At 37.1% G+C, this 26,790-nt stretch overlaps 1 protein-coding gene across 11 annotated transcripts in view; it reads right to left on the reverse strand.

The window, feature by feature from the left end:
* MYO6 (myosin VI) overlaps positions 1-26,790 on the reverse strand; it is a 165,700-nt gene that overhangs the window by 63,641 nt on the left and 75,269 nt on the right. For all 11 annotated transcript variants that reach the window (XM_065543812.2, XM_065543811.2, XM_074037612.1 and 8 more), the window contains 8 exons: positions 21,719-21,792; positions 19,759-19,888; positions 17,391-17,496; positions 13,755-13,810; positions 8,728-8,825; positions 8,034-8,198; positions 4,325-4,405; positions 759-939 (listed from right to left, as the gene is read on the reverse strand). In XM_065543812.2, the coding sequence (XP_065399884.1) occupies positions 759-939; positions 4,325-4,405; positions 8,034-8,198; positions 8,728-8,825; positions 13,755-13,810; positions 17,391-17,496; positions 19,759-19,888; positions 21,719-21,792 (891 nt within the window). The remainder of the gene's footprint in view (positions 1-758; positions 940-4,324; positions 4,406-8,033; positions 8,199-8,727; positions 8,826-13,754; positions 13,811-17,390; positions 17,497-19,758; positions 19,889-21,718; positions 21,793-26,790) is intronic.

Here is a 26,790-nt window from a genome sequence, read left to right on the forward strand (position 1 = left end):
GCTTTTATATATTAAATTGCCCTAATTAATTTATCCAATGATCCTGAACATTTTCAAAAATGCCTTAATAGCTGGCCAGGCATGGTGGCTCATGCTTGTAATCCCAGCACTTTGGGAGGCTGAGGTGGGCGGATCACGAGGTCAGGAGATTGAGACCATCCTGGCTAACACAGTGAAACTCCATCTCTACTAAAAATACAAAAAACTAGCCGGGCATGGTGGCAGGCACCTGTAGTTCCAGCTACTTGGGAGGCTGAGGCAGGAGAATGGTGTGAACCCGGGAGGCAGGGCTTGCAGTGAGCCCAGATAGCGCCACTGCACTCCAGCCTGGGTGACAGAGTGAGACTCTGCCTCAAAAAAAAAAAAAAAAAATGCCTTAATAGATGATAGAGAATTAATCTCCTCACCTATTAGAAAAGTGCAATATAACTGGAAATTTTAAAAAGTGAATATAACTGGAAAATTTAACTAAAAATTACCCTAAATTTATCAGGATAAAATAATCAGTTGTTTATCCTTCAAAAATGAGAAGTTTATTCCTAAGCAGTATCACTGATTTGTTCACCGACTTGTTGATCAGAATTACAGATAATGAAACAGTCTTCATTTGGGAGATTCAACATGTAACCCAGTATATTTTAGATATTTCTTAAGCATTTTTTAAACAGCTGCACATAAACAGATTCAATTTTCATATTACAAATAAATAATAGAAATTCTATTTAATTTTTTTCCTCTTAAAAAAATAAAAAACAAACCTGAAGTGCTGCCAGCTTCCTCAAAATCAATATTTCCAAGGTGCAGGACACCAGCTACTACCCGGAAGAGATCAAGCTTTTCTTCATCATCCAAACCAATTTTTTTCATAGCTGTGCACATTCTAATAAAATCACCATGGTCATCTAATAGAGGATCTTTCATAGAACCTGCCTTAAGGTACTACAAAACAAGAAGACACCAATTAACTGATTGTTACATTATTTAAGTACTCTAAAACTACTACACCAGGTCAATTAATGCACTATATAACATGCAAAAATAAATTCTGTCAATGGGAAAATCTTCACTATTCTAACATTCAAAAACTAAATGACCAGGAAAGGTATACACAGGATCTCTCTGTTCTATTTCTCTATTTGCTACGTGTGAATCTACACTTACCAGCAAAAATTGCAATTAAAATAATGGAATTAGATGTTTTTTCAATTAAATTACAATTTTCACTCTAAAGTCTTATAATCCAAGGATATTAGAAAAAGATAAAAAATTCAGTGGAAAAGGAGGGAATATCAATACTTGTATCAACATTACATATTTTTTAAAAATTAGGTAATGATAAATATATTCATTTAATTATTCCACAATGTATACATGTATCAAACATTACACTGTACTCCAATGTACAGTATAAATATATACTATTCTTGTCAATGAAAAAAAAGAAACACTAAGTTAAAAAGTGCAATAAAAAATTTAAATGTGACAATTAGTATGACACTTCTTTAGATTAACTGCCACCAACTGCACCAATATTAAGTAGTAGTAAATAGTGAGCAGGCTGATACAATTTTCATACCTTAGAATTCCTTTTTAAAGTTTTTTATATGCATATATATATATATATGGTAAAGTATATTAGTAAGCACTATGCTTACTCTAATAATTTACACAATGACTTAAAACATTTCAGAAAAAATGAGAAGAAAATTTGTTTTCTCTCCTAAAAGAACTTGCATCTAATGTACTCATTTGTTAGACTCTATACCAACTCAGAAGAAAAAAAGAAGAAGAAAGTCAGGTCTGCAGAAACTAGAAGGAGAAACATAAAAGTTACTGGACACGAAAAGATTGTACTAGAAATTTTCCAGAACTTGAGAATACATAATTTAACATTAAGTAACAGGATCACGATTAACTGGTCATTAAAGATGCCTCCCGGAGACGGATTTTTTTTCCTCCCAGTAAACAAATGATTCTCAGCTCAAGCTGAAATTGTCTTTCCACAAAATTATTTAAAATGTTCAATTATGAATGTTCAACATTTCTGGAAAATATCTAAGACAATAAAATTCAATTTATTCTTAAAAGAAGCAAAGGAAACAATCACATGCAGCCAAAACTGTTCAGCAGAAAACACACACCATGCAGAATTTTTAGTCTTGCAGTAGTAGAATTGCTTCATTTAAAAACTGTTTCTAATCAAAAGTTAATGAACATATTTGCTGTATGGCAGACTAAAAATACTGCATTTTTCTAAAAATTACACACAACCTAAAGACATTCAGATGGAACTGGGCAAAGGGTTTAATTAGTCAAAATGATCACCTCATCCTCCTGATAAAGAAGACATAAAAAGTAATTTAAACATATTAATCCATTATTTAACTATACACATAAACACACACTCACTCAATGCGAATAAGATTTCTGACAGAGTATACTGACTCTAGAATAAAAGGGTAATTTTCTTCTTTGGAGAGTACATGCTACTCTTTGGAGAGTAAACTTCAGTTTTCTTTTCTCTCTACTCCATTTTTTTCCATGGCAAATGATCAAATTTCTATCTTCCCCCGACCCTTCAGAACTGCTGCAATGTCCCACTAGGAAAGGTCTCCATTATCTTAGTGAAAAGAATATAACTACTATATTTTGATATCTCAGAAAAACATAGTCTTATCAAGACTAAGAAAGACACCATAATAAATATTAATGTTGCTTCTTAAAGTACCAACCATGGCTATAACAAAGTTTATAGTTTGTAATTCAGATTCTGTATCTATAATGATATATAAAATATCAAATTAAACAAAAATTAACTGTAGGGTTGTCTGCTTAGAATTTTAAATAAAGGAATATTTTATTTGCTTTCTATCCTTTTATATAAATATACTAAAAACATAAATCATCTCATCCATTTTAAGAGGAGTCAAAAATATCGGTCTTACAAATGTAGAAGCATTAAAAACTGACTATTATAAAAACTTGTTCGCTTACTCAATTTAAATTTTTAACAAAATTAATAAAAGTAACATTAACAAGTATCTATCATTAATCCTTAATATTTCATAATTTAAGTTCCTTGAGTACATGCAACTTAGTACCACTTACTAAACACTGCATATTAAAATTTAGAAGGGTTGTAAATTTCTAGATTAAGAAAATGTTTTATAAATAATTAATGGTATAATTATATCTAATTATTCTTAGAAATATAATTTACTGAAACCAATATATAAATTTTTCATATTACATAAATATGATGTTTTAAACAGAACTATAATAATATATAAGCTTTTTTTTTTTGAGACAGAGTCTCATTCTGTTGCCCAGGCTGGAGTACAGTGGCACGATCTCCGCTTACTACAGCCTCCGTCTCCTGGGTTCAAGAGATTCTCCTGCCTCAGCCTCCCGAGTAGCTGGGATTACAGACACATGCCAAACACTTGGCTAATTCTTGTAATTTTTTAGTAGAGACAGGGTCTCATCATGTTGGCCAACCTGGTCTCGAACTCCTGAACTCAAATGATCCACCTGCCTCAGCCTCCCAAAGTGCTGGGATTACAGGCGCGAGCCACTCCACCTGACCAGGTTTTTTTTGTTTTTAATTCTGTTGCCCAGGCTGGAGTACAATGGCATGATCACGGCTCACTGCAGCTTCCACCTCCAGCGTTCAAGCCTCCACCTCCAGCCTCCACCTCCACCTTCAGCCTCCCAAATAGCTAGAACTACAGGCATACATGACCTCACCCAGCGAATTTTTTTTTATTTTTTGTAAAGATGGGGTTTCACTATGTTTCCCAGGCTGGTCTCAAACTCCTGGCTTCAAATGATCCTCCCGCCTTGGCCTCCCAAAGTGCTGGGATTACAGGTGTGAGCCACCACACCCAGCCTATAACATTTCTTCCCAAGAATGCTTAATCTATTTACTGTCTACATCAAGGCTCACTTCAGTCTTGAAATAGACAATAAATTATAAAAGACATATTCTTAAGCTCAAGTGGTAACATACGAGTAAGTTTCAAAAATGCTAGAAGAGACTGATTCTTACGCAATTTAATACCTTCATGCTTGAAAACAGAATGAGAGGAGAGCAGTGCAGTGATGCCCAACCAGAAAGAACAGAACCTGTTGCTTCACTAGATACCAACAAGAGGTATAAAGTATTACACTGTGAAAGAGACTTAGATGAATATTTAGTTTTTTAAAATATAAGCCTAAAAGTCAGAACTCCTACTTGGGCTCCAAAATAAAAATTATAACACATCTTTCAGTATGTTTTTTTTTTTTTTACATTAAAGATTTTAAGAAAAATGGTCTACTATACCTCAGGACTTTTGCGGTTCTGTAAAATCTGTTTGTCCGTTTCTTTGTTAGCAAAGTATCTAGTGCAGCCTCGGTTTAAATACTATGAAAAAACAAATTAAATATAATTAACATATATGATCCACAGGGAAATAATACAGGAGAAAACGCAACTTATAAAATAGTGCCAACCATGATGAATTTCTGAACACAACCTGAGTACTGTTTAATCTCACCATTAAAATCAATACTTCTATATTTTATAAACATTTTCTTCCTAATAATAAAACCAGGCATATTAAAAATCCTAATCTCTGAAAGGAGATTAAATAAAATGATTAAAATAAAGATCAATGACATAAAGGTTTTCTACTTTTAAAGGGCAACAATTTTATATCTTTTCAGTATCAAAAATCTAAATACAGTGCATAAAATCATGCAAATCAACTTCCTACTAAATATGTAGAACCTCAAGTAAGGACCCATACTGTAGTTTAATTTTTCAAGCAATATTTTAAATTCTGAAAAGTTAAGAAAGATAAATACTACCCTTGATTTTCTTAATTTTTTATTTTTAGAGTCAGTTTTTTAAAACATGCTTTTCACATTTATTGAAAACTAACAATGACTGTACATAAATTACAGTACTTGCTTTATGGATCAAATAATTTAAGGTTTTCTTATTTCAATGACTTTGCTTACCAAAGGCTTTCAAAAGCTAAATGCTTCCAAAATATAAAACAAGAGGAGTAGTTCAAAAAAAGAACATATATCTGTATCAACAAGAATCTACTGCTCACATTTATTGGTCTTGCAACTGAAGTCTTGCTTCATTTAAAAACTGTTTCTAATAAAAAGTGAATGGACATATTTGCTATATGGCAGACTAAAAATACTGCATTTTTTGGAAAATTACACACAGCCTAAAGACATTTAGATGGAATTGGGCAAATCTGATCAGGAAGGATGTACACAGAGAACAGGATGGACAAGTTTTTTAAACATCTCAGCTTGTAAACATCTCTTAAATCAGGTGACTATGATTTTATTGTACCATGGCATGAATTCCCAGATTAAATACACCACATCACACATACACCAAAAAAAAATTTATAATAAATTTGAATGATACGGGGATAAATTTAATATTTTAGACAATCAATGCATCTATTGTTCCTTCTCCATTATAATTAAATGCTAAAATACAGTAAAAACAAGACAACTATATACATTTCTTTTTTCATTCTACCCTAGAATATTTGTGAATAAAAATAAAAGAGAAAGGAGGACAGACAATGTTGGTAAGCATTTTCAACGGACTGTTTCAAATAAGAGCTCTTTTACTTAGCAGAATAATAGCTTAAACACATAGAGCCAAAACAAATATGTTCTTTGCTACCAAGCATTTTGTCTCCTCACTCCAATTGTTTTGTCAAATACTTTGTTTCTGGACAGTGGGGCCTAATATTACAACCTTGGATAGAAATGTGTCCTTTTAGTTTTTCTGTAACTAGAACACTACCCCTGCCATCTATTCTTATTCTATCCACCCTTTCTTCACATTCAAGGATCTATCCATGATTACAGCAAATGGCTCCATAAAACATGTGCAGAAATATTTGAAATGTCTAAATAATGCGAACATTTTTAAACCTTTTACTTTTTAAAGTATATGTGTGATTAATACAAGTGTTTTCAGACAGGTATACATCTACAATTCTTTACATACTAATTTTGATAGAGGAGTGACCAAAAACATTCAACAATTTTGGAAGTGTTCAACCTATTGCATGTCTCCCCTTTGTTTTTAAAACCTGATCTCTCAATTATAACCAGAGGGCTAAACTACAGAAAAACCTGATGAAATCACTAACACACTTTTAAGTCACTTTAAGGCAGAATTATTTGGGGGAAGTGGATATAGTAGTGTGTGTGTGCCGGCATACAAGAGGAATATTCAAGATGGCAGATGTATGCAACGCTGTTCCCCTACTTTCCCTCTTACCATCACAAGAACTCTCCTGTAAGAAAGGAAATCAGGCCTCCTGGTTCACACTGCAGAATCAGGAAACCCTCTGACCAGAAAAATTTCAATAGCTGCCCTTTCAGGATGCCTGCCATTGTACCAGGAAAGGCTGTATATTCTGAAACCCAAAAATACTATGTTCCCAAGCCTCCAAGCAGGAAGAAAAGCTAGATTAAGGCCAGAATAGTCACATCACTTTATTGTCAAATAAGTACTGACAAAACCGTATCATCATTATTACATTTTATGTAGTTCCTAGTAATTTATTCCTTTTTTAAAAACCATAGTAAAAAGAAATGCTTTCTTTACTTTCATGAAAATAATGTGGGCAACTAACTTCAAATTCCAATTAATTTGGAGAGTTCTAGAAAAGACTGGACATTTTAGAAGTATATAGATACATTTATAAAGCGTTTTAAGACAACAGACTTTTAAAATTTGCAAATACACATTAAAAGAAATTGAAGTAAAAGAAAAGCTGTCTGCAAAAACACACACACACACACACACACACACAACCACAGAGCAATAATTATGTGTGTTATGATTCTCAAATAGAGGGTTTCTGACCAAAAAAGACTATCGGAATCAGCTGGGGAACTCTATACAAATGACATTCCTTACTCACATTCCATTCCTTTGTATAAACAACATTCCCATACTCCATACAAGGACACTGTTTCCTAACCTGAGAATCTGAAAATTGTGTTAACCATCCCCAGTCACTGCTCCTAGAAACTCCACTCCCTTGACTTGTAATGCTCAGGGATGGGTGTGTGTGTGTGTGTGTGTGTGTGTGTGTGTGTGTGTGTGTGTGTGTGTGTGTGTGTGTGTGTGTGTGTGTGTGTGTGTGTGTGTGTGTGTGTGTGTGTGTGTAGGCGTGTGCATGTGTGTGCACTCTTCCCACCACATTCTAAGTTGCTCAGGAGCAGGGACTGGGTATTATTTATCTTTTTAATCCTGGCCCAATGCCTGGCACCCAATGGGTAAGCAATAAATATTTGTTGTTGAAGTGAATTAAGAAATACAATCATCTGTCCTTTATTAATATTAATTCAGTGTTCAAACATTTTTACAGATAAGTCAAAGGTAACTTTAAAGCTAGTATTACAGAGCTATTATAAATTTCTAATTGAGTTTAAATTGATAATAGGGTTTAACATCTATCCTTTTATCTATTCCATTATGTGCCTCCTCATATAGTAATATATTATAAACTCAGCAGTACACCTTAATAGAGATCTTCTCAGTACAGTGGTCATTCTAACATGTTATACTTGATCCAATGTAAGTTACATACACACAACAAGTAGATTTCAAAATCCACTAAAAAAGTTTTAGGCTTGATGGCAATTCTGTTTTCAAAAATCGTACAAAAATTTTTTTTTCTTTGGGACAGGGTCTCACTCTGTTGCCGAGGCTGGCGTGCAGTGGCACAATCATGGCTCACTGCAGTCTCAACCTCCTGGGCTCAGGTGATCCTCCCACCTCAGCCTCCGAGTAGCTGGAACTACAGGTGATTGCCACCATGCCAAGCTAATTTTTTTTTTTTTTTTTTTTTGAGACAGGGTCTCGCTACATTGCCCAGGCTGCTCTCGAACTCCTGGGCTCAAGCGATCCATCTGCCTCAGCCTCCCAAAGTGTTGGGATTACAGGAATGAGCCACTGCACCTGGCTATATGAAATTTCTTTTCTTCTGACCTACCCGAAAATTATCTGGTGAGCTCAAATGAAGTTTTTCTCTAATATCTTCAGAAGCACCAGCACACAACCTATAAAAGATATGATAATTTCTTTCCTCTTTGCCTTGAACACAGATTCTAGATTTCTCTAGGAGATAATGTGAAACAAATCCTCCAACAACTGAGTTCTAAAAAACAAAACACAGAGAAAATATGTTTTTGCATTTAAAGTCTTAAAAGTATTATTTGCCAATGTTAAATTATTTACCTTTTCTAATACATATTTATCTATCAAAGAAGTTATAATATTCATCAAATAAAGGGGAAAAAACAACTAAATGTAAGCATAGAGTATTTATAATGGTCATCCTTCATTTTAAACATCCTCATTTAAGTCTCTACCCAAATCCTGCTAAGTTTTGAGCCAATGAAGAATCACAATTGATCCTGCACTGTACTTCAACACAGGTGCTAGAATATCTTACATGACTAGCTATACAGTAATACTCAATGCTGAAGTCAAAATCAGTATCTGGGCTTTAAATTGTGAAAAGAGCTTTTAGATGGTTGTAGTGGACACGTATATTCCTGTAACCATCTAAAGTAACAATAAAACTTAAAGGGATTTACCATTAAGTGCAAGTACAGCACCAACTGACCCTTGCATTTTTACGAACACTCCCCAAAAATATCATTCCAAAGCTTACTCTCACTTACCTTTTCATTGAAATGTATTTCTACAAATTTCCCAAATCGACTGCTATTATTGTTGCGAACAGTCTTTGCATTTCCAAAGGCTTCTAGGAGTGGGTTAGCTATTAAGAAACAAAAAAAAAAATCAATCAAAAAATTAGCATGATGGAACAAAACAAAATATGCATAGTATATCTCCATTTGTTAATGTATATGTCTAGAAAAAAATGTACTAAAAAATATTAACATGCATCAGGCGCAGTGGTTCACGCCTGTAATCCCAGCACTTTGGGAGGCCGAGGCAGGTGGATCACGAGGTCAGGAGTTCGAGACCAGCCTGGCCAAGAGGATGAAACCCCACCTCTACTAAAAAATACAAAAATTAGCCAGGAGTGGTGGCGCATGCCTGTAATCCCAGTTACTTGGAAGACTGAGGCAGGAAAATTGCTTGAACCTGGGAGGCGGAGGTTGTGGTGAGCCGAGGTCACACCATTATACTACAGCCTGGGCGACAAGAGCAAGACTCCATCTCAAAAAAAACAAATAAATAAATAACATGAAGGAATTCACATGTAATGCCAAATTCCACAAATATTTATTGACTACCCACTATGCTCAGGCACTATTCAAGTCCAGGAGATGTGAAAATTTCTCAAAAATATAAAAAAAAATGTAAATGTTATAGGACTAAATTTTTAAGCTACTATGTTACAAAATGTATAATTCGACTTTAAAATTTTTTCCCTAAGAATTTTACTGTTTTATCAAGTATATTAGGCCCACAAGAGTAATTTGATAAAACAGTAAACCTCTTGTGAGAAAATACAGACAAGGGTTGTATTACTTGACTTACTTTTCTAAAACATCTAAAACATTTTACATATTAATAGTCTCCATATTTAACATTTTTACATGTATATCCAGTGAAATTTAACATATTAAGAGTTTACAGAATTACCTAAGAAAGATTCTCAGAATAAAAGGTTTTAAAATCCTAATGAACAAATATAACATTTTCACTGTTATTTTATAATCACCTACCCACATATCATGACTGGATAAGAGTTACGACAGTCTACTCTTATACTCACCTAAGTCTCAATCATACACATACCAAATTAGTGTTAATCTTACACACATATTTTCCTTCAACAAACTTAAAGTGCTTCATAATGTTTAGTGTTAAAACTTTTTTTATGAAGCATGTTCTTCCTATAATAAACATGAAGCCAGCCAGGCGCAGTGGCTCATGCCTATAATCCCAGCACTTTGGCAGGCCAAGGCAGGCAGATTTCGAGGTCAGGAGATCGACACCATCCTGGCTAACATGGTGAAAACCTCATCTCTAATAAAAATATAAAAAAGTAGCCGGGCGCGGTGGCGGGCGCCTGTAGTCCCAGATACTTAGGAGGCTGAGGCAGGAGAATGGCGTGAACCCGGGAGGCGGAGGTTGCAGTGAGCTGAGATCGTGCCACTGCACTCAAGCCTGGGTGACAGAGCGAGACTCCATCTCAAAAAATAAATAAATAAAATAAAAAATAAATATGAAGCCATATTTCTTATGAAGACTTTTCAGGTCAATTTCTCCTATTCTATCCACAGCAGAATGCTTAACTAGTCTCTAAACTCTTTTAAAGATCATTCCCCAGCCACTTCACGTGCCAAAATAAGAAAGAAAACATTAAAACTAAAAGAAATATTAGCATATATCTCTCATGTTTCAGATGCGACAAAAAAAACTGAAGCCAACATGGCCAGCCGGGGCGCAGTGGCTCACACCTGTAATCTTAGCACTTTGGGAGGCCGAGGTGGGCGGATCATAAGGTCAGGAGTTTGAGACCAGCCTAACCAACATGGTGAAACCTCGTCGCTAATAAAAATACAAAAATTAGCCGGGTGTGGTGGCGGGCGCCTGTAGTCCTAGCTACTCAGGAGACTGAGGCAGGAGAATCACTTGAACCCGGGAGATGGAGGTTGAGGTGAGCCAAGATCATGCCACTGCACTCCAGCCTGGGTGAAAGAGTGAGACTCCATCTCAGAAAAAAAAAAAAAAAAAAAAAAAAGGTCAACTCACTCTTCAAAGGCCACATAACTGTCTGTTGACAAAAAGAGGACTCAATTACAGGTCTCCCCAACTCCCTTATTGGTAATCTACTAGTTTTTGCTGAAGAATTTAATACAAGTAAAATATCCCAAAATAGGATAAGAACCTCTCCAACAGAAAATCATATTAATGCTACTAATAATATACTCATTCCAAAACCAGCAACCAAACTTCTATTAAGGATGGCATCAAAAGACTCTATGCCCTTCTAGTTACATTTACTATTATCCATTAAGAGGCTACAGAGCTGGGCACACTGGTTTACGCCTGTAATCCCAGCACTTTGGGAGGCTGAGACAAGTGGATCACCTGAGGTCAGGAGTTCAAGACCAGCCTGGCTAACATGGTGAAACCCCAACTCTATTAAAAAATACAAAAATCAGCCAGGCATGGTGGCACACACCTATAATCCCAGCTACTCAGGAGGTTGAAGCAGGGGTATCACTTGAACTCGGGAGACAGAGGTTGCAGTGAGCCAAGATCACACCACTGCACTCTAGTCTGGGTGACAAAGTGACTCAGTCTCAAAAAAAAAAAAAAAAAAACAGCTATAGAAGCATTTGGAATAACACACTTTGCAACTTATCTCCACTATAACACACTACATACTGTACAGCACATTACTGTGGAAGAAACTGGGCTTATATCCAATTGTCAAGTGAGTGTGCTCCTCAAGTGAGCAAATCACAATACTAATTAGTCTTTTACTGAGGTAGCCCATAATTTGTTCTTTTTTATTAATTTGTTGTTTTTTTTTTTTTTTTTTTTTTTTTTTGAGACGGAGTCTCACGCTGTTGCCCAGGCTGGAGTGCAGTGGCGCGATCTCGGCTCACTGCAAGCTCCGCCTCCCGGGTTCCCGCCATTCTCCTGCCACAGCCTCCTGAGTAGCTGGGACTACAGGCGCCCGCCACCGCGCCCGGCTAATTTTTTGTATTTTTAGTAGAGACGGGGTTTCACTGTGGTCTCGATCTCCTGACCTTGTGATCCGCTCGCCTCGGCCTCCCAAAGTGCTGGGATTACAGGCTTGAGCCACCGCGCCCGGCCAATTTGTTCAGTTTTTAAGAATGACTCCCTCGCTAAAGTAAGGCACTTTACTGTGAATAAAACATTACTTACGAGATAAGTACATATTTGGGTATGTCACAACACCACATAAAAACTATAAATGAAACTAGAAAATTCTTTATATTAAAAAAAACTTTATTGATGCTCAACTTTAAAAATGTTTATTAGAGTTGTATTTAGATTGATCGACACGCAGATTTTACATCATTGTGAAAAATGCACATATCATTTGCTATGATCTAGCAAAATGCATGAACATACAAGGCCCCATTAAGTTTTTGTTCAACTAACATTTTTCTTTAAAATGTCAAGAGCATGTGTGTTGCACTCGTAGAGTCCCAACTACTTATGAGGCTGAGGCAAGAGCACTGCTTGAGCCCAGGAGTTTGAGACCAGCCTCGGCAACATAGTGAGATGCTGTCTCTACTTTAAAAACAAAAAAGGCCAAGAGAGTGTAAAATATGCATTTACTATGGCATGTAGTTAAGATGTCTAGGTTTATACCCGAATTTCACAACTGATGAGCTATATGAGCTTCAGCATATTTAAATATTATCATCTTTAAAGTAGGGATAAAAGAATTTCTAATTCATTCTGTGAAGATTTAAATTAGATAACAGATTTTTAAACAAATAGGATAATGCCTAATACATCCCATATATGTTATTATCACATCATCATTATTAAAAAATGCTTACTGAGTACATAGTGGGGGAAAGTAAGGCAGGGAGAAGGAGAAAGAGTGTTCAGAGAAGCCTGTTTAAGACAGTTCAAAGAACTACAAGGAGCCCAATGTGATTAAAGCATAAGGAGTTAGAAGAAACATGACTCTAGGTGAGATCAGAAGAGGCAGGAGCCAGACCACACAGAGCACTGTGGGTGATGTTACACATCTGGCACATGATGTTAAGAGCAATATGAAGCCATCAGATGATTTAAAGCAAAAGAAATTGTTCTGGCCAGGTGCGGTGGCTCACCCCTATAATCCCAGCACTCTGGGAGGCTGAGGCAGGCGGATCACCTGAAGTCAAGACTTCAAGACCAGTCTGGCCAACATGGTGAAACCCCGTCTCTACTAAAAATACGAAAATTAGCCAGGCGTGGTGGTGGGCGCCTATAAGCCCAGCTACTCGGGAGGCTGAGGCAGGAGAATCGCCTGAACCCAGGAGGCAGAGGTTGTAGTGAGCCGGGATCAAGCCACTGCACTCCAGCCTGGGTGACAGGTGAGACTCCGCCTCAAAAAAAAAAAAAAAAAAAAAGGAAAAGAAATTATTCCAACTTCCATACAGAGACTGGATTAAGGAGAAGTAAGAATCTAATTGAAGAGACCAAGCAGGAGTCTATGATGCAGGAGGGCATCATGCAGGAGATTCAACATAATGGTAGTCTAGGCCAGTAGTCTCCAAACTGAGCTACAAGAAGAAGATTTTCTAAGGAGGTATACAAGCATGGATAGCTTAAGGAAATCAATTTACACACTACTGCCTTTGTTAAAAAATGACTTCCCTAAAAAAGCACCTAATGCCAAATAACCCTTCTTCCTCTTCCCTTTACACAAAACAGCTCCACAAAACAAACAGGAAGCTAAAGACATTCCTGTATTTCTTTCACTCATTCAGCAGATATTTATGCTCTGTATCAGTTACCATTCTAGGGGTTTGCAATATGAAACAAAAATCCCTGCCTTCTCAGTGTTTTCATGAGGTGGGCATGGGGGCAGAAACAATTGATACTAGGTAAATAACAAGATGACATATGAGCAATGATTTGTAGGAGGTAAGAGTGTCTTTTGCATCTCTGAGAGAAGAACATTCCAGACCACTGAAAGAGGTCTTGTAACTTAATTTCAGTACATGCATAACAACAGAAAAATTAGCAATACCTTCAACAATTCTGTCATCAATATCTTGACCTGTTCCATAGGATTCAGTCAGGTATCTGTTTAAAATATAGGATAAAAAATGTTGATGACAATAATATGGTATACAATTATTTATAATTTTATTATTTAGTACATACAAAACTGAAACCTAGATCATCACTATAACAAATGTGTACTTAAATGCAACTATTCTGCGACAGCTTTTTAAATGTATTTAAAATTATATGTGGGGCCAGGTGCAGTGGCTCATGCCTACAATCCCAGCATTTTGGGAGGTCAAGGCAGGTGGATCACCTGAGTTCAGGAGTTCGAGACCAGCCTGGCCAACATGGTGAAACCCCTTCTCTACTAAAATACAAAAATTAGCCGGCCGGGCGCGGTGGCTCAAGCCTGTAATCCCAGCACTTTGGGAGGCCGAGGCGGGCGGATCACAAGGTCAGGAGATCGAGACCACAGTGAAACCCCGTCTCTACTAAAAATACAAAAAATTAGCCGGGCGCGGTGGCGGGCGCCTGTAGTCCTAGCTACTCAGGAGGCTGAGGCAGGAGAATGGCGTGAACCCAGGAGGCGGAGCTTGCAGTGAGCCGAGATCGCGCCACTGCACTCCAGCCTGGGCAACAGCGTGAGACTCCGTCTCAAAAAAAAAAAAAAAAATTAGCCAGGCATGGTGGCACATGCTTGTCATCCCAGCTACTCGAGAGGCTGGGGCAGGAGAATCGCTTGAACCTGGGAGGCAGAGGTTGTGGTGAGCCGAGACTGCACCACTGCACTCCAGCCTGGGTGACAGAGTGAGACTCCGTCTCAAAAAAAAAAAAAAAAAAAAATTCTATTTGGTGGTACTATGCTCATTACCTCAATGATGAGATCATTCACAACCCAAACATCTATGTCACAAAATATATTCATAACAAACCTGCACATGTATGGCATGAATCTAAATGCTGAAATTATAAAAATGAAAAATAAATTCTATTTGTATTGCATTTAACATCTAACCTATTACATTTAACATCTAATCTAAAACATTATTTTTAAAATTGTTTTGGGAATGTTCTGATTTTATCCAACTATTTGATTTTAAATATATCATATTCATCAACTACAGGAGATTTCAAAGCCTTTTGTGAGAGCCTATTAATTCAATCTTCGGCTACGGAAAACAAGGCAATCTGCCTCCGAACAACTGGGAAGTTATCACTCTTCATATTGTTTCACTGAAATATGAAACACAGACAAATAACTATTTGCCTGGTACATTCCAAAACAAAAAGCAATCCTTAATTTAAAATATAAGTTCATATTATAAGTTTATAATTCCTTAACTTTTTGTTCATTTGCATATATTAACCATAGACTCATATAGACTATTACATACAGGAAAGAAAGAAAAAGAAATTGAAACACTTAGAATCCAAGAATACTGGGAAGCATTCATTTAACCAGAATTTTGTGTGTGTGTGTGTGTGTGTGTGTATAAAATAGCTGTTAAACTCTTCAGTTGATTTTATATAGATAACTCTGAACAGCTTACATATTTACATAATGAATAGCAAAAGTTCCTAGTACCACTATGCAGCAATCAACTAAGAACTGTAATTCTGTGGGAGTAACACTGGTGAGTATGCTGCTCCTAGCAGTAGTTCAACCACTAGATCTAACCTCATGGGTATGTAAATTAAAAGAACTATACCACAATGAGTGTTACGATTCCTTCCACTTTTAAAATGCTATAATTCTAAACAAAGTGTAAGGCCAGGCATGGTGGCTCATGCCTGTAGTCCCAGCACTTTAGGAGGTCAAAGTGGGAGGGTCACTTGAGTGCAGGAGTTGGAGACCAGCCTGGACAACATAGCCTAACCTTGTCTCTACAAAAAAACAATTAGCCAGGCATGGTGGCACATGCCTGTGGTCCCAGTTACTTGGGAGGCTGAGGTAGGAGGATCATTTGGCTTGGAGGAGGTCGAGGCTGCAGTGAGCTATGATCACACCACTGCCCTACAGCCTAGGTGACGGGGCAACACAGCAAGACCCTGTTTTCAAAAAACAAACCAAACCAAACAAACAAACAAACAAAAAAACACAATGCAGAGAGTTTAAGTTAACGGCAGCAAAGGGAACACGTTCAGAGGCAGGCTATAGGGAAATAGAAATAAGGAGGCCAATTATCATAAGCTTAAGGTAAAAAATGGTCTTTTTTTTTTTTTCCCCCCCCGAGACGGAGTCTCACTCTGTCTCCCAGGCTGGAGTGCAGTGGCCCGATCTCGGCTCACTACAACCTCCACCTCCCGGGTTCAAGCGATTCTCTTGCCTCAGCCTCCTGAGTAGCTGGGACTAGAGGCGTCCACCACCACCCCTGGCTAATTTTTGTATTTTTAGTAGAGACAGGGTTTCACCATATTGGCCAGGCTGGTCTCGAACTCCTGACATTGCGATCCGCCCGCCTCGGCCTCCCAAAGTGCTGGGATTACAGGTGTGAGCCACCACGCCCAGCCAAAAAATGGTCTTAACCATGCTAACAACAGAAATATAGACAGAATGTAAATGTTAGATTCTTAAGGAACATTTCTAGATCACCCTTTGTCTAACCAGTACTGGTATCCTCCAAGATCCTCATGTGAATAACATGTCAGAGCAGGCTTTCAGTCATCTATAGACTAGCTCCCATATAAGGTGTCTGTATCTTAAAAGGGGTAGAGCCCACCATTCCAAACTATGTCATGAAGTATGCAAAGGTATTAAAAGTCAACCAGTTCAAATTCTCAAAGAAATATTTACACAGCCATGTTCATAACAGCACTATTCACAATAGCCAAGAGGTGGAAGTCACCTAAATATCCATTGACAAATGCATGGATAAACAAATGTACCATATATCTACAATAAAATATTATTCGGCCTTCAAAAGGAAGGATGGGATACAAAATACTAAAAAATAAAAATAAAAGGAAAGAAATTCTGACATATACTACAACATGGATGAATGTTAAGTTGAGCTAAATAAAATAGGCCAGTCACAGAAAGACAAATACTGTGTAATTTCACTTACATGAGAGATAGCTATAGTAGTTAAATTCACAGAAAAACTGGAAAGTAGAATGGTGGTTACTAGGTGAGTGGATAAATGGAGTTGTTGAATCGGTCAAGTTTTAGTTTTCCAAGATGAAAGTTCTGGAGGTTGTACAGATTGGCTGCACAACAATGTGAATATACTCAATGCTACTATGCTATACACTTAGAAATGGTTGACAACTTTTACATATGTATTTTTTTTTGCCAGAAAAAAGTCAACCTGGGCCGACCGAGCATGGTGGCTCATGCCTATAATCCCAGCATTTGGGGAGGCCAAGGCAGGAGGGTTGCTCGAGCCCAGAAATTAGCAATCAGCCTAGGCACCACAGTAAGACTTCATCTCTACAAAAAAATTAAAAGATTAGCAGGGCATGGTGTCATGTGCCTGCAGTCCCTGCTATTCAGGAGAATGAGGTGAGACAATCACTTGAGCCCAGGAGGTCAAGGCTACAGTGAGCTGTGGTGGTGACACTGCATTCCATCCTGGGTGACACAGTAAGACCCTATCTCAAGGGGGGAAAAATACGATCAACCTGCTCAAATATTTCAAGTTAGCTGAATACTCACCTTAGAACAAATTTTGTATTTTCTGTTTTACCAGCTCCTGATTCGCCAGATACAATGATAGACTGACTCATCTTGAGCACCTTCATGTCTCGAAAAGCTTTATCAGCTAGGATCAAAATAAGACATTAATGATGGGCAATATATTAAATACAAAGTTAATAATAGAAAGTTCACTTTAGGAGCACTTACTCTTAAAGAAATCATAAACGTTCAACGTTAATGAAATTTTAAAATAAAGTCATTCAAAAGTGTTCAAATCATTTTAGAAGTATTTACTTTAAATATTCTATCTTATTATCCTAAAAGTCAAGTGATATGAAATCCAAACAAACAACTCTTAAGTTTCTGATACAATGTCTTGATATTACGGGCTATGGCTCATCTCTTCGCAATTCCAGAGCTGATCTGCAGAGGGATTTAGAAAATGGTCACTACGCATAACTAATGAAGTCCCCAGCGAAAAGCAGGAATTAATGAGCTTCCAATTAAGAAATCTGGCAACCACAAATTCAGCTGGAGAAAACAAAATACCTAATGGCAAAATAAATCTGTGGGTTTTTTTCCTATAATACAACTATTAAATTTATGAATCTTGTAGAATTTGTCAACATTTTACAATGACGCAAAATTAACAGCTTTAAGTTTCCTAGATTTGCCACTGTTTATACATATAATTTTTAACTATCTTCATTACACTCCAACAATTTAGGCTATAAACTGTATTAAATGTCAAGTCTACACAGACAAGTTGAAACAATTTAATGCTGTTAAAGCAGTCTCAAATTAAGACAACTGTAATTCAAAATTAGGTCATCACAATTTGGCTATATAAGACTATTTCTCACCTCAGACATGTGCCAAGAAGACTTTAGAAATGGCTTTTACTCTAAGGGGAGAATGCAAACCATATGCAAAAGTACACACATCCCAATGCAAACCATATGCAAGAGTACACACATCCCTTTGTCCAATTTATCAGCAGCCTGTTCCCCTGTTCCACCCCCCACCCATTTTTGGTTTTTTGGGTTTTTTTTTGAGACATGGTCTCTCTCTGTCACCCAGGTTGAACGTGGTGGCACGATCTCAGCTCACTGCAGCCTCGATCTCCTAAGCTCAATCGATCCTCCCACCACTGCCTCCAGAGTAGCTGGGACTACAGGCAAGCGCATGCCTGGCTAATTTTTTCATTTTTTTTTATAGAGACAAGGTTTTGCATGTTTGCCCAGGTGGGCATTGACCTCCCAGGCTCAAGCAATCCGCCCTCCCAAGTGCCTGGATCACAGGCATGAGCCATCACACCCATCCTCCACATGTTTTTAAAGAATCATTCCAAACACTTGTTTTTTAGCAGTAAAAAGCTAAAAATAAAAGCTCATCGATTTACATTTTAAACATGTAACTTTTCTCCAGTGATAAGTTTGCACGTATTCAGGTTCTAAGGGATTTTGCAGGCTGAACACACGATGCCTGTCATAGCTTCTTTCAGCCAAAAGTAAATCTGCTGCTGCCCTGGTAGAGTAATTATGTCAGCCATATTTACCCTACTTAGTAGTAGACAGCACACAGGTCAACCAAATCTGGAAGTGAAGTCTGGTTAGGCCAACACACAAGCATAAAGAGAAAGCCCAAAGAGAAACAGGCTGCACTACAAACTAGTTCCAACACATGTCACTTAGCTGCTTTATGTCTGAATGCAAAGGGTTAGCTAACACTTCCGTATTTGGTGGGAAGAGGGGTAACTGCTCATTCTGATCAAAAACCTCCACCCCCTAAGCCTCAGATCTGGAGGACTTCAAAATAAAAGAGAAGCTGAGAAAGGCAAAGAGACACTACTATTTTCCCACACAGGTTCTCCAGCAGTATGGAGCATATACTACTTTTAATCCTTTAATTTTATAAACCCCTGATGCAAGATGATGCCCAGAAGTCTGTTCTTATAGCTCAAATCTAGTCCAAGTAACACACTCACAAGGGATGAGCTGGGTAAGAAATGAAGGCCAGGACCTCAAAACTGAGAAGGAGGACACTTTTAAGATGCAGCTGATGGTATTAAAGAGCCTAAAAGTACCATTAGGTCAGTTTTATTACATCCTACTTTCAACTGGGCAGACATCCCTTACAGGACACAGGCATTTAACACAGATAATGATGTACAGTATGCTTGCCCCATTAGTTGACTGCAAAAGTATTCTTCCCCACCCTGTGTAAAATACTTGCTCCTAACAATGTTGAGATATCCAAGAAGTATACAGTTCCTCCAAAATACATGTTCAATTTATGGTATCTTTTATTAATCTAAAAGAAAAATTGAGTAAATCTGTACAATATAAAGAAAGACAAGAATTAAAATACAATTAAAATCACTTACCAATTGCAAAGACATGAGGTGGTCTTGTCCCAAGAGATTTTCCTTGATATGACTTTATTGTTTCTGAAGAATATATTTTAGGTATGTCAAAGTATGGATTCACTGCAATCAGAATGTTGGCGACATATGTCTAAATATGAAAAGCATAAACATAAAATTTTCCAATTACTATTTTCATTTAAAGATAAACAAAGCTCATAGAAGAAATAAAATACAAAAAAATCTCAATTATCTATATAACTAAGACTCCCAAATCAGTCCTAAATATTCCCAGTATTCCCTGATCTTTATAGGACCCATATTTCTCCAATTCTTAATAAATATTTGTATCTTACCAACCCATAGGCACCTCAAGTTCAGCATATCCAAACTTAAAATCATCTCTTCCCACCTACCTCTGCCTCAAAGAAAGTATTCTCCTTCCATGTGCTTCCCCAGGGACATGGCATCACCACCAAGTCACCACAGACAGAAATCTGAGTCTCTAGCTCTATCTCATTCAGCCTTCTTCTGTTGACTCTACTTACGAAATCTACTCCTACACCTAAGTTTTGGTCATTTGTATTCCTTACCTAGTGTATTCACCCTGCTACTGAGGAGTTTAATACAGCTCGTAGCACCTTCTAGGCCCATCCCTATCACTGAATGCCAAGGATTGATTTAGCTCTGTGGTGACCATTTGGTTCCAGATTTCTTCCAAACAATATATGCTAACCATTATCTAGAATATTTATGGGTTAAATGTTTAATGAGCAACTTAAGCTTGCTTTTTATTTTGGAATTTAGCACATATTAGATGTTCAACATGAGTCAGTTGATTGAGTAAATTTTGCCTCTAAATATATTTCTAATCAAGAATAGCCACATGTAAACTTAAATATGTTCTTTATTTAGTTGATTTTGAAAAAAATCAGGGAGAGAAGTAAAGTCTTAAAACTATATATAACTAGAAGATGGCAAGTACACTCTTTTGGAATAGAATAAATAAGTCCTATTTCCCAGCTGTTACTACTTGGACAGATGGCAGAGACTAAATGTAATTTAGTCAGAATTAAGTAAGTACAATTAGGCAAATTGATAGTGATATAAAAGATTAAGACTGTCATTTGATCTAGTAAGTGTCAAAGAAGCCATGTGTTTTCTTCGTTCAAAAATAATGAAGAGCCCCATCTTTATAACAGGAGAACTACAATGGGGTAATTCATCTCCAGCCACCAAAGGACTATATGGTTAGGTCATATTGTAATAAAGTCTCATGCATGCCCAAAGAATAATTATAATTAAAACATACTAGGTGAAGTATCCATCTGAATGATTATTTCAGATCATTGTTTCATTCAGAATGAAGCCCTATTTACACTGAAAGCATTTTCTTTCATTTTTGAATATTCTGGACTTTCAAGGTAGAGTATCTAGGGTCTAATGAAATTCAGCAACTAAATATTTAGGTTCTATGGTCAGCATTCCTGTGTTCTTAATATTTCCTCAGATACTACCTTCCATTCTAATTTACATTTTTTTCCTCATTCAAATTTTTAATTTCAATATACATTCCTTACAGGCTGCCTTATATTGTCTTCCAAACAATGTGGAAAGTGAATCAAACATATCTACAGACATACCAAAAGCAAAAAATCAAAACCAAAAACCATTATAGTGCTTTCAAAAACACTTAAACTGGACATTTTTAAGTCCAAAAGATACTAAGCAACACTCTGAATTCATAATTTCTTTCCACGAACATTGATTAAGTGCCTTCTATGTACCAGTCATATTTTAACCCCCGGAGTTCGAGTTGTAAATTAGAAAAAAATATTTGTCCTCACTAAACTCATACTCTATTCAAGAGGCTCAGATCAAGCATGATTTTCTGTTAGAAAATTTCAAGTGTGACAAAATCAAAGAGTGCCACTTGAAATAATTATCTCCACAAAAACTGACACCATAGGAAAATACTTACATAAATTCTGTCTTTACTATATCGAACTTTGATATTATGGAGCAGTGTGGCTTCATTTAGATACATTAGTGAACCTAAGACATAAAATTTATATATCATTAGAGAGTTGAAGAAAACAAAATAAAATAATACTATCTTAATCTGAATCACTTTGACTTATCCTAAAAATCAATTGTTAGGTTACATTTAACTCCATCTTTTTTAAAACCCAGGCTGATGTAAACCCTACAAGCTGATTTAAAAGCGATCCAGTTTACATGTGTTACAGTGATATTTTTAAGTAATGAATTTTCAACTAAAGGAGTAAACCTAGTGAGTACCAAGTGAGTACTCGTTAATGAAGGTTGATTAAAAAGTACAATTCAAGAGGGAAAAAAGTACTATAATAGATAGCTCTGATTTTAATATACTTCTGACACAACAAAGTGATGACACTAATCCAATCTGATACTCAGAATTTCACAGATAAAACACAAAAGATAAAACTTTAGAATGGGAACACACCATCAAATCACTCAGGGAGTCCCTCACAACTGACGTAAGAAGAATCCTGGATAAATTATGTATGTCTTAACCGAGAATATGAAGCTAATTAATAGCAGAGTTTGAACAGATAAATCTTGTTTCTGTGACATCTGCTCTACTAAAGTGTCAGGGTTGACTCCCAATCTATTCTCCAAGTCCTTCAATCTCCTGAGCTCCATTTCTATCCCATGCTAGGGTAGACAAAAACCACTCCTCTTCTCAGCCACCTTGTTTCTGTTATTAGCACCACCATTTTCTCTGTCACTGAAATTGTAAACCTTAGTCAACACTAAAATCATCTTCTCTCTCCCTCCTTATTCTAAACCAGTTTCCAAATCTTTATGCCATGTAAGAAAGTATAGCATAGTGCCAGTTCATGGCAGGTACTCAAAGCATAATCTGAATCTCTCAATGTATCTCCTTTCTTTCCATTTCTACCATTCCAATACCAGTTTAGTTCTCATTACCTCTTTTGTGATCATGGTAGCCTCTTATTTACCTATTGCCTCAGTCTCTCTCCTCTTTAATCCAGACTTCTCAGCACATTAACTAAAGTAGAGCCCTCATCAAATCTCTCTCCCCATAAAATCATCACTGGGTCTCTATCAACATCCATATTCACGTCTGATTAGGGCTCTTAATAAACCTACATTCATGACCTTTTCACATAATTTTCCACAATTCACCTTAATACTAACTTACAGGCAGACTGAACTATTTATTAAATGCAGGTATCATTCATCTATCAGCTTCCGTGTAGAATATCCTCTACATTTCTAGGTGTCAAAAATCTACCTATTCTTTAAGATCAGTACAAAGGTTACCTCACAAATGACACTTCCCCATTCTCACCACCACCACTAGAACTACTATCTTCTTTGTAATTTCTTTATGGCTCTTACCACACACTGCCAGTGTTATGATAATTTTACGTATCTGGTTTTGTCTACTATATCAGATCCTTGGGGGCAAGATGCTGCCTGATTCATTTGTTTGGTCCCTCACATTGCTCATGTGCCTACACTGCATGTATGTTAGGTGTTGAACACACTACTCAACACCTAACCAATGCTGTCAAACAAGAGCCTCTTGCCATATACCTACCTTCACAGACTGCCCATGCATCTATACTCATTTAATGCAGCCAATTCACTTTCACCTCACTGCTTTTTTTTTTTTTTTTTTTTTGAGACAAACTCTCACTCTGTTGCCCAGGCTGGAGCACAGTGGCACGATCTCAGCTCACTGCAACCTCCGCCTCCTAGGTTCAAGCGATTCTCCTGCCTCAGTCACCTCATTGCTTTCCAGTGCCACTTAGGGCAGAATAAAAGAGAGTAAGAAGTGGGTGGAGGCTCCTAACAGCTGAATGGCAGCTTTCCTTTGAATTGAGGAAGGATATAGAGAGGGTTAGGCAGCAGAGGTATTAACATATCCGGTTTGGGTATGAGGTCACCTACCTTTCTATATCCCTAATCTTCTTCCATCCTTGTCCCCTGGAGCCTGGTCTTCATGTTCCTCTTTCTTTCTCCAAAGCACTCTGTTGAACCATTTTCCATCTCTCTCACTTTCCTCTGAAATACCTGGTTGCATGATGTTGTCACTGCTTCCTCTAAGTAAAAACTCCTAATCCTACAGTACACTTCCCCTGTGAACACTAATCATATAAGCCTACACAGACATGGGAATTACTACTTGCTCTCCTATCTTTACTCCTTCCACACTCGCCACCTACCTTTTCAGGGATGTGTGTTTATTAAACCAAATAAATCTCCAACTGATGAAATATCTGCTGACTACAGTAAGAATTTGGACAGGAGGGTATTCCTCTGAAATCATGCCACACAGGCCATTCCATTTTCAAGAAGACACAGAAAAAGAGAGAGGGAGAGGAAAGTATTTGCAACCCTTGTTTTCCCAGAATGTGAAATGCTAAGTCCCAACTGCCTACATCTCCCTAAAGGTATGACCTAGGGATGTTCACGAGGGCCTCTCAAATAGCTTCCTGCTCTACCGAATAATTCCTTCTTCCTTTCCTTTCCTAGTAGTCAGTCCTAGGATTACTTGGCTTGGCTATTTACATGCAACTCTTTATGTAAACTGTTTACCTTTTATGCCTAATTATTAACAGATTTAACTATCCCCAAAAGAATATTAAAATGTTGAAACAATTTAACCTAAGACATATAACAAAATATTTGAATAAACAATTAGTTTCTTTATAAACACTTTTAATAAATAAATATATAACAAATATATGTAAACGTTTCTAATGAAGATTAGGTATGACTTCATTATTAAATTTAGATATCTGACTAGAGAGTTGTCTCAGCATTTAAGATCCTGCTTAATCATTACAGCTCTGGCTCACTAAAAGAAAAAAGGAATCCACAAACAACTTCAATACAGAAGTCAATCAATTCTAAATATATGTTGTTGTAGATGACATTGCACTACTGAAAAAGAGACTGAGGCAACTTTTAGAATTTTTTCCAATTGTATTAATTTATTATTTAGAGACAGAGTTTCACTCTTGTCACCCAGGCTGTAGTGCAATGGCGTGATCTTGGCTCACTGCAATCTCTGCCTCCTGGGTTTAAGGGAGTCTCCTGCCTCGGCCCCCCGAGTACCTGGGATTACTGGCGCCCACCACCACGCTCAACTAATTTTTGTACTTTTAGTAGAGATAGGGTTTCACCATGTTGGTCAGGCTGGTCTCAAAGTCCTGACCTCAGGTGATCCACCCGCCTCAGTTTCCCAAAGTGCTGGGATTACAGGAGTGAGCCACTGCGCCCAGGTTCTTTCCAATTTTATGCTCTATACTTTATTATTCTCAAAATCTAATAGACAATAATTCACGAAGAACATTATGTGCCATGAAAGTCATAGTAGCTCAAAATCAGCAGAGAAAAATGCTATTATTTTCCTTTTAATTACTGACTTCACATGCCCAATTTTCCTATCCTTGTGACAATAACCAACAGTCAAGTAAAACAGCAAAATTAACATACTAATTTCTACATATAAAACCCTTCACATAGAAAAATCAGAGCTATAGCTCGGTGCAGTGGCTCACACCTATAATTCCAGCACTTTGGGAGCCCGAGGCAGGCAGATCATCTGAGGTCAGGAGTTTGAGACCAACCTGGCCAACACAGTGAACCCCATCTCACTAAAAATACAAAAATTAGCTGGACATGGTGGCGCACACGTGTAGTCACAGCTACTCAGGAGACTGAGGCAGAAGAACTGCTGGAACCTGGGAGGCGAAGGTTGCAGTGAGCTGAGATCATGCCACTACACTCCAATCTGGGTGACAGAGCGAGACTGTCTCAAAAAAAAAAAAAAAAAAAAAAAAAACTTAGACCTAAAAGTAGGTAACAAATGTTGCTACATTGTTAGGGCACTATTAAAAGACAACACATGGTGGGGTGGGAGTGAAATATCCTCATCATTGTCCCCACTTCCTCCATTAAAAAAAAAAAAAAAAAAAAAGACTTAACATGCCTCTGTTTCAGTAGAACCTTCAACACGTACTTCAGAACACTCTCTAGAGGCATCAATCATTTAATCTTCACATTATTACCATAATAGAAAGAAGAAAAGAATTTTAGAAATATGCACGTGAGACCCTGTGTGTGTGTGCATGTGTGTGTGTGTGCAAGTGTATAACACAAAGTTACCACTATAGTAGTAGCTTTGTGTTACAGTGTGTCATTCAGCAGAGGACAGTGGTATGGTGGCATGCCTCAGATGAAAGTACTAAGTGATAGAACCACTGCAGTTGGAAACCCTATATTCTAAACTCAACAATCAAAGCTGTGTTAATAATGTGGTTTCAGAAAAGGGCCTTCAGTAGGGATGGGCTACTATCTTATGAGAATAGTTAACACCCACACATTAACATTGCTGCCATCTGGCATCACCAAGGAAACCACCTGCAAGAGGCAGCAAATACTGAGGTGGTGAAAATTTAAAAGTTAGACAAGTATAGCAAGACAAAGCAAATGGAGAGAGAATGTTTTAAAATATTAATTTAAGAAATGGATTAAAAACTATTCAAAACCACTTGTTACATTCAGAGACATACACATTAATATATGAATAGGATTGATTCCCAGTTCTGCATACCCAAGCAAGTTTTAACAGAAGAAAAACAATTCCATTTTAGATATGGTAGAGTCTCATTCCTTATTATTTTATTCTGATTGCTATCCAAAAATGTATTATTTAATCAGACAAACTCTCCAGCAATTTTGGAAAGGAAGGGAATTCTACATTTTTTTCCTCAACGTCTTGCACCTAATAAAAACAGCTACCATTTATTAAGAGTCATTAGATGCTGTGCAAAGCACTTTATATCATCTCTAATCATACAATATACACATTACTTCAATTCTACAGATGAGAATTTCAGAAGAGAGATGAAATGCCCACGAGCACACAGCCTCCTAATAACATAGTCAGAGTCAGAATTACGCTTGCCTAACTCTACAGTTACAGTCCACGGCTCTCCCATTACTCCCACTATTCTATGCTGCCACCATTCT

This window comes from Macaca fascicularis, chromosome 4 (genome assembly GCF_037993035.2).
Source record: "Macaca fascicularis isolate 582-1 chromosome 4, T2T-MFA8v1.1".
In the NCBI taxonomy this organism is placed as follows: Eukaryota; Metazoa; Chordata; class Mammalia; order Primates; family Cercopithecidae; genus Macaca; species Macaca fascicularis.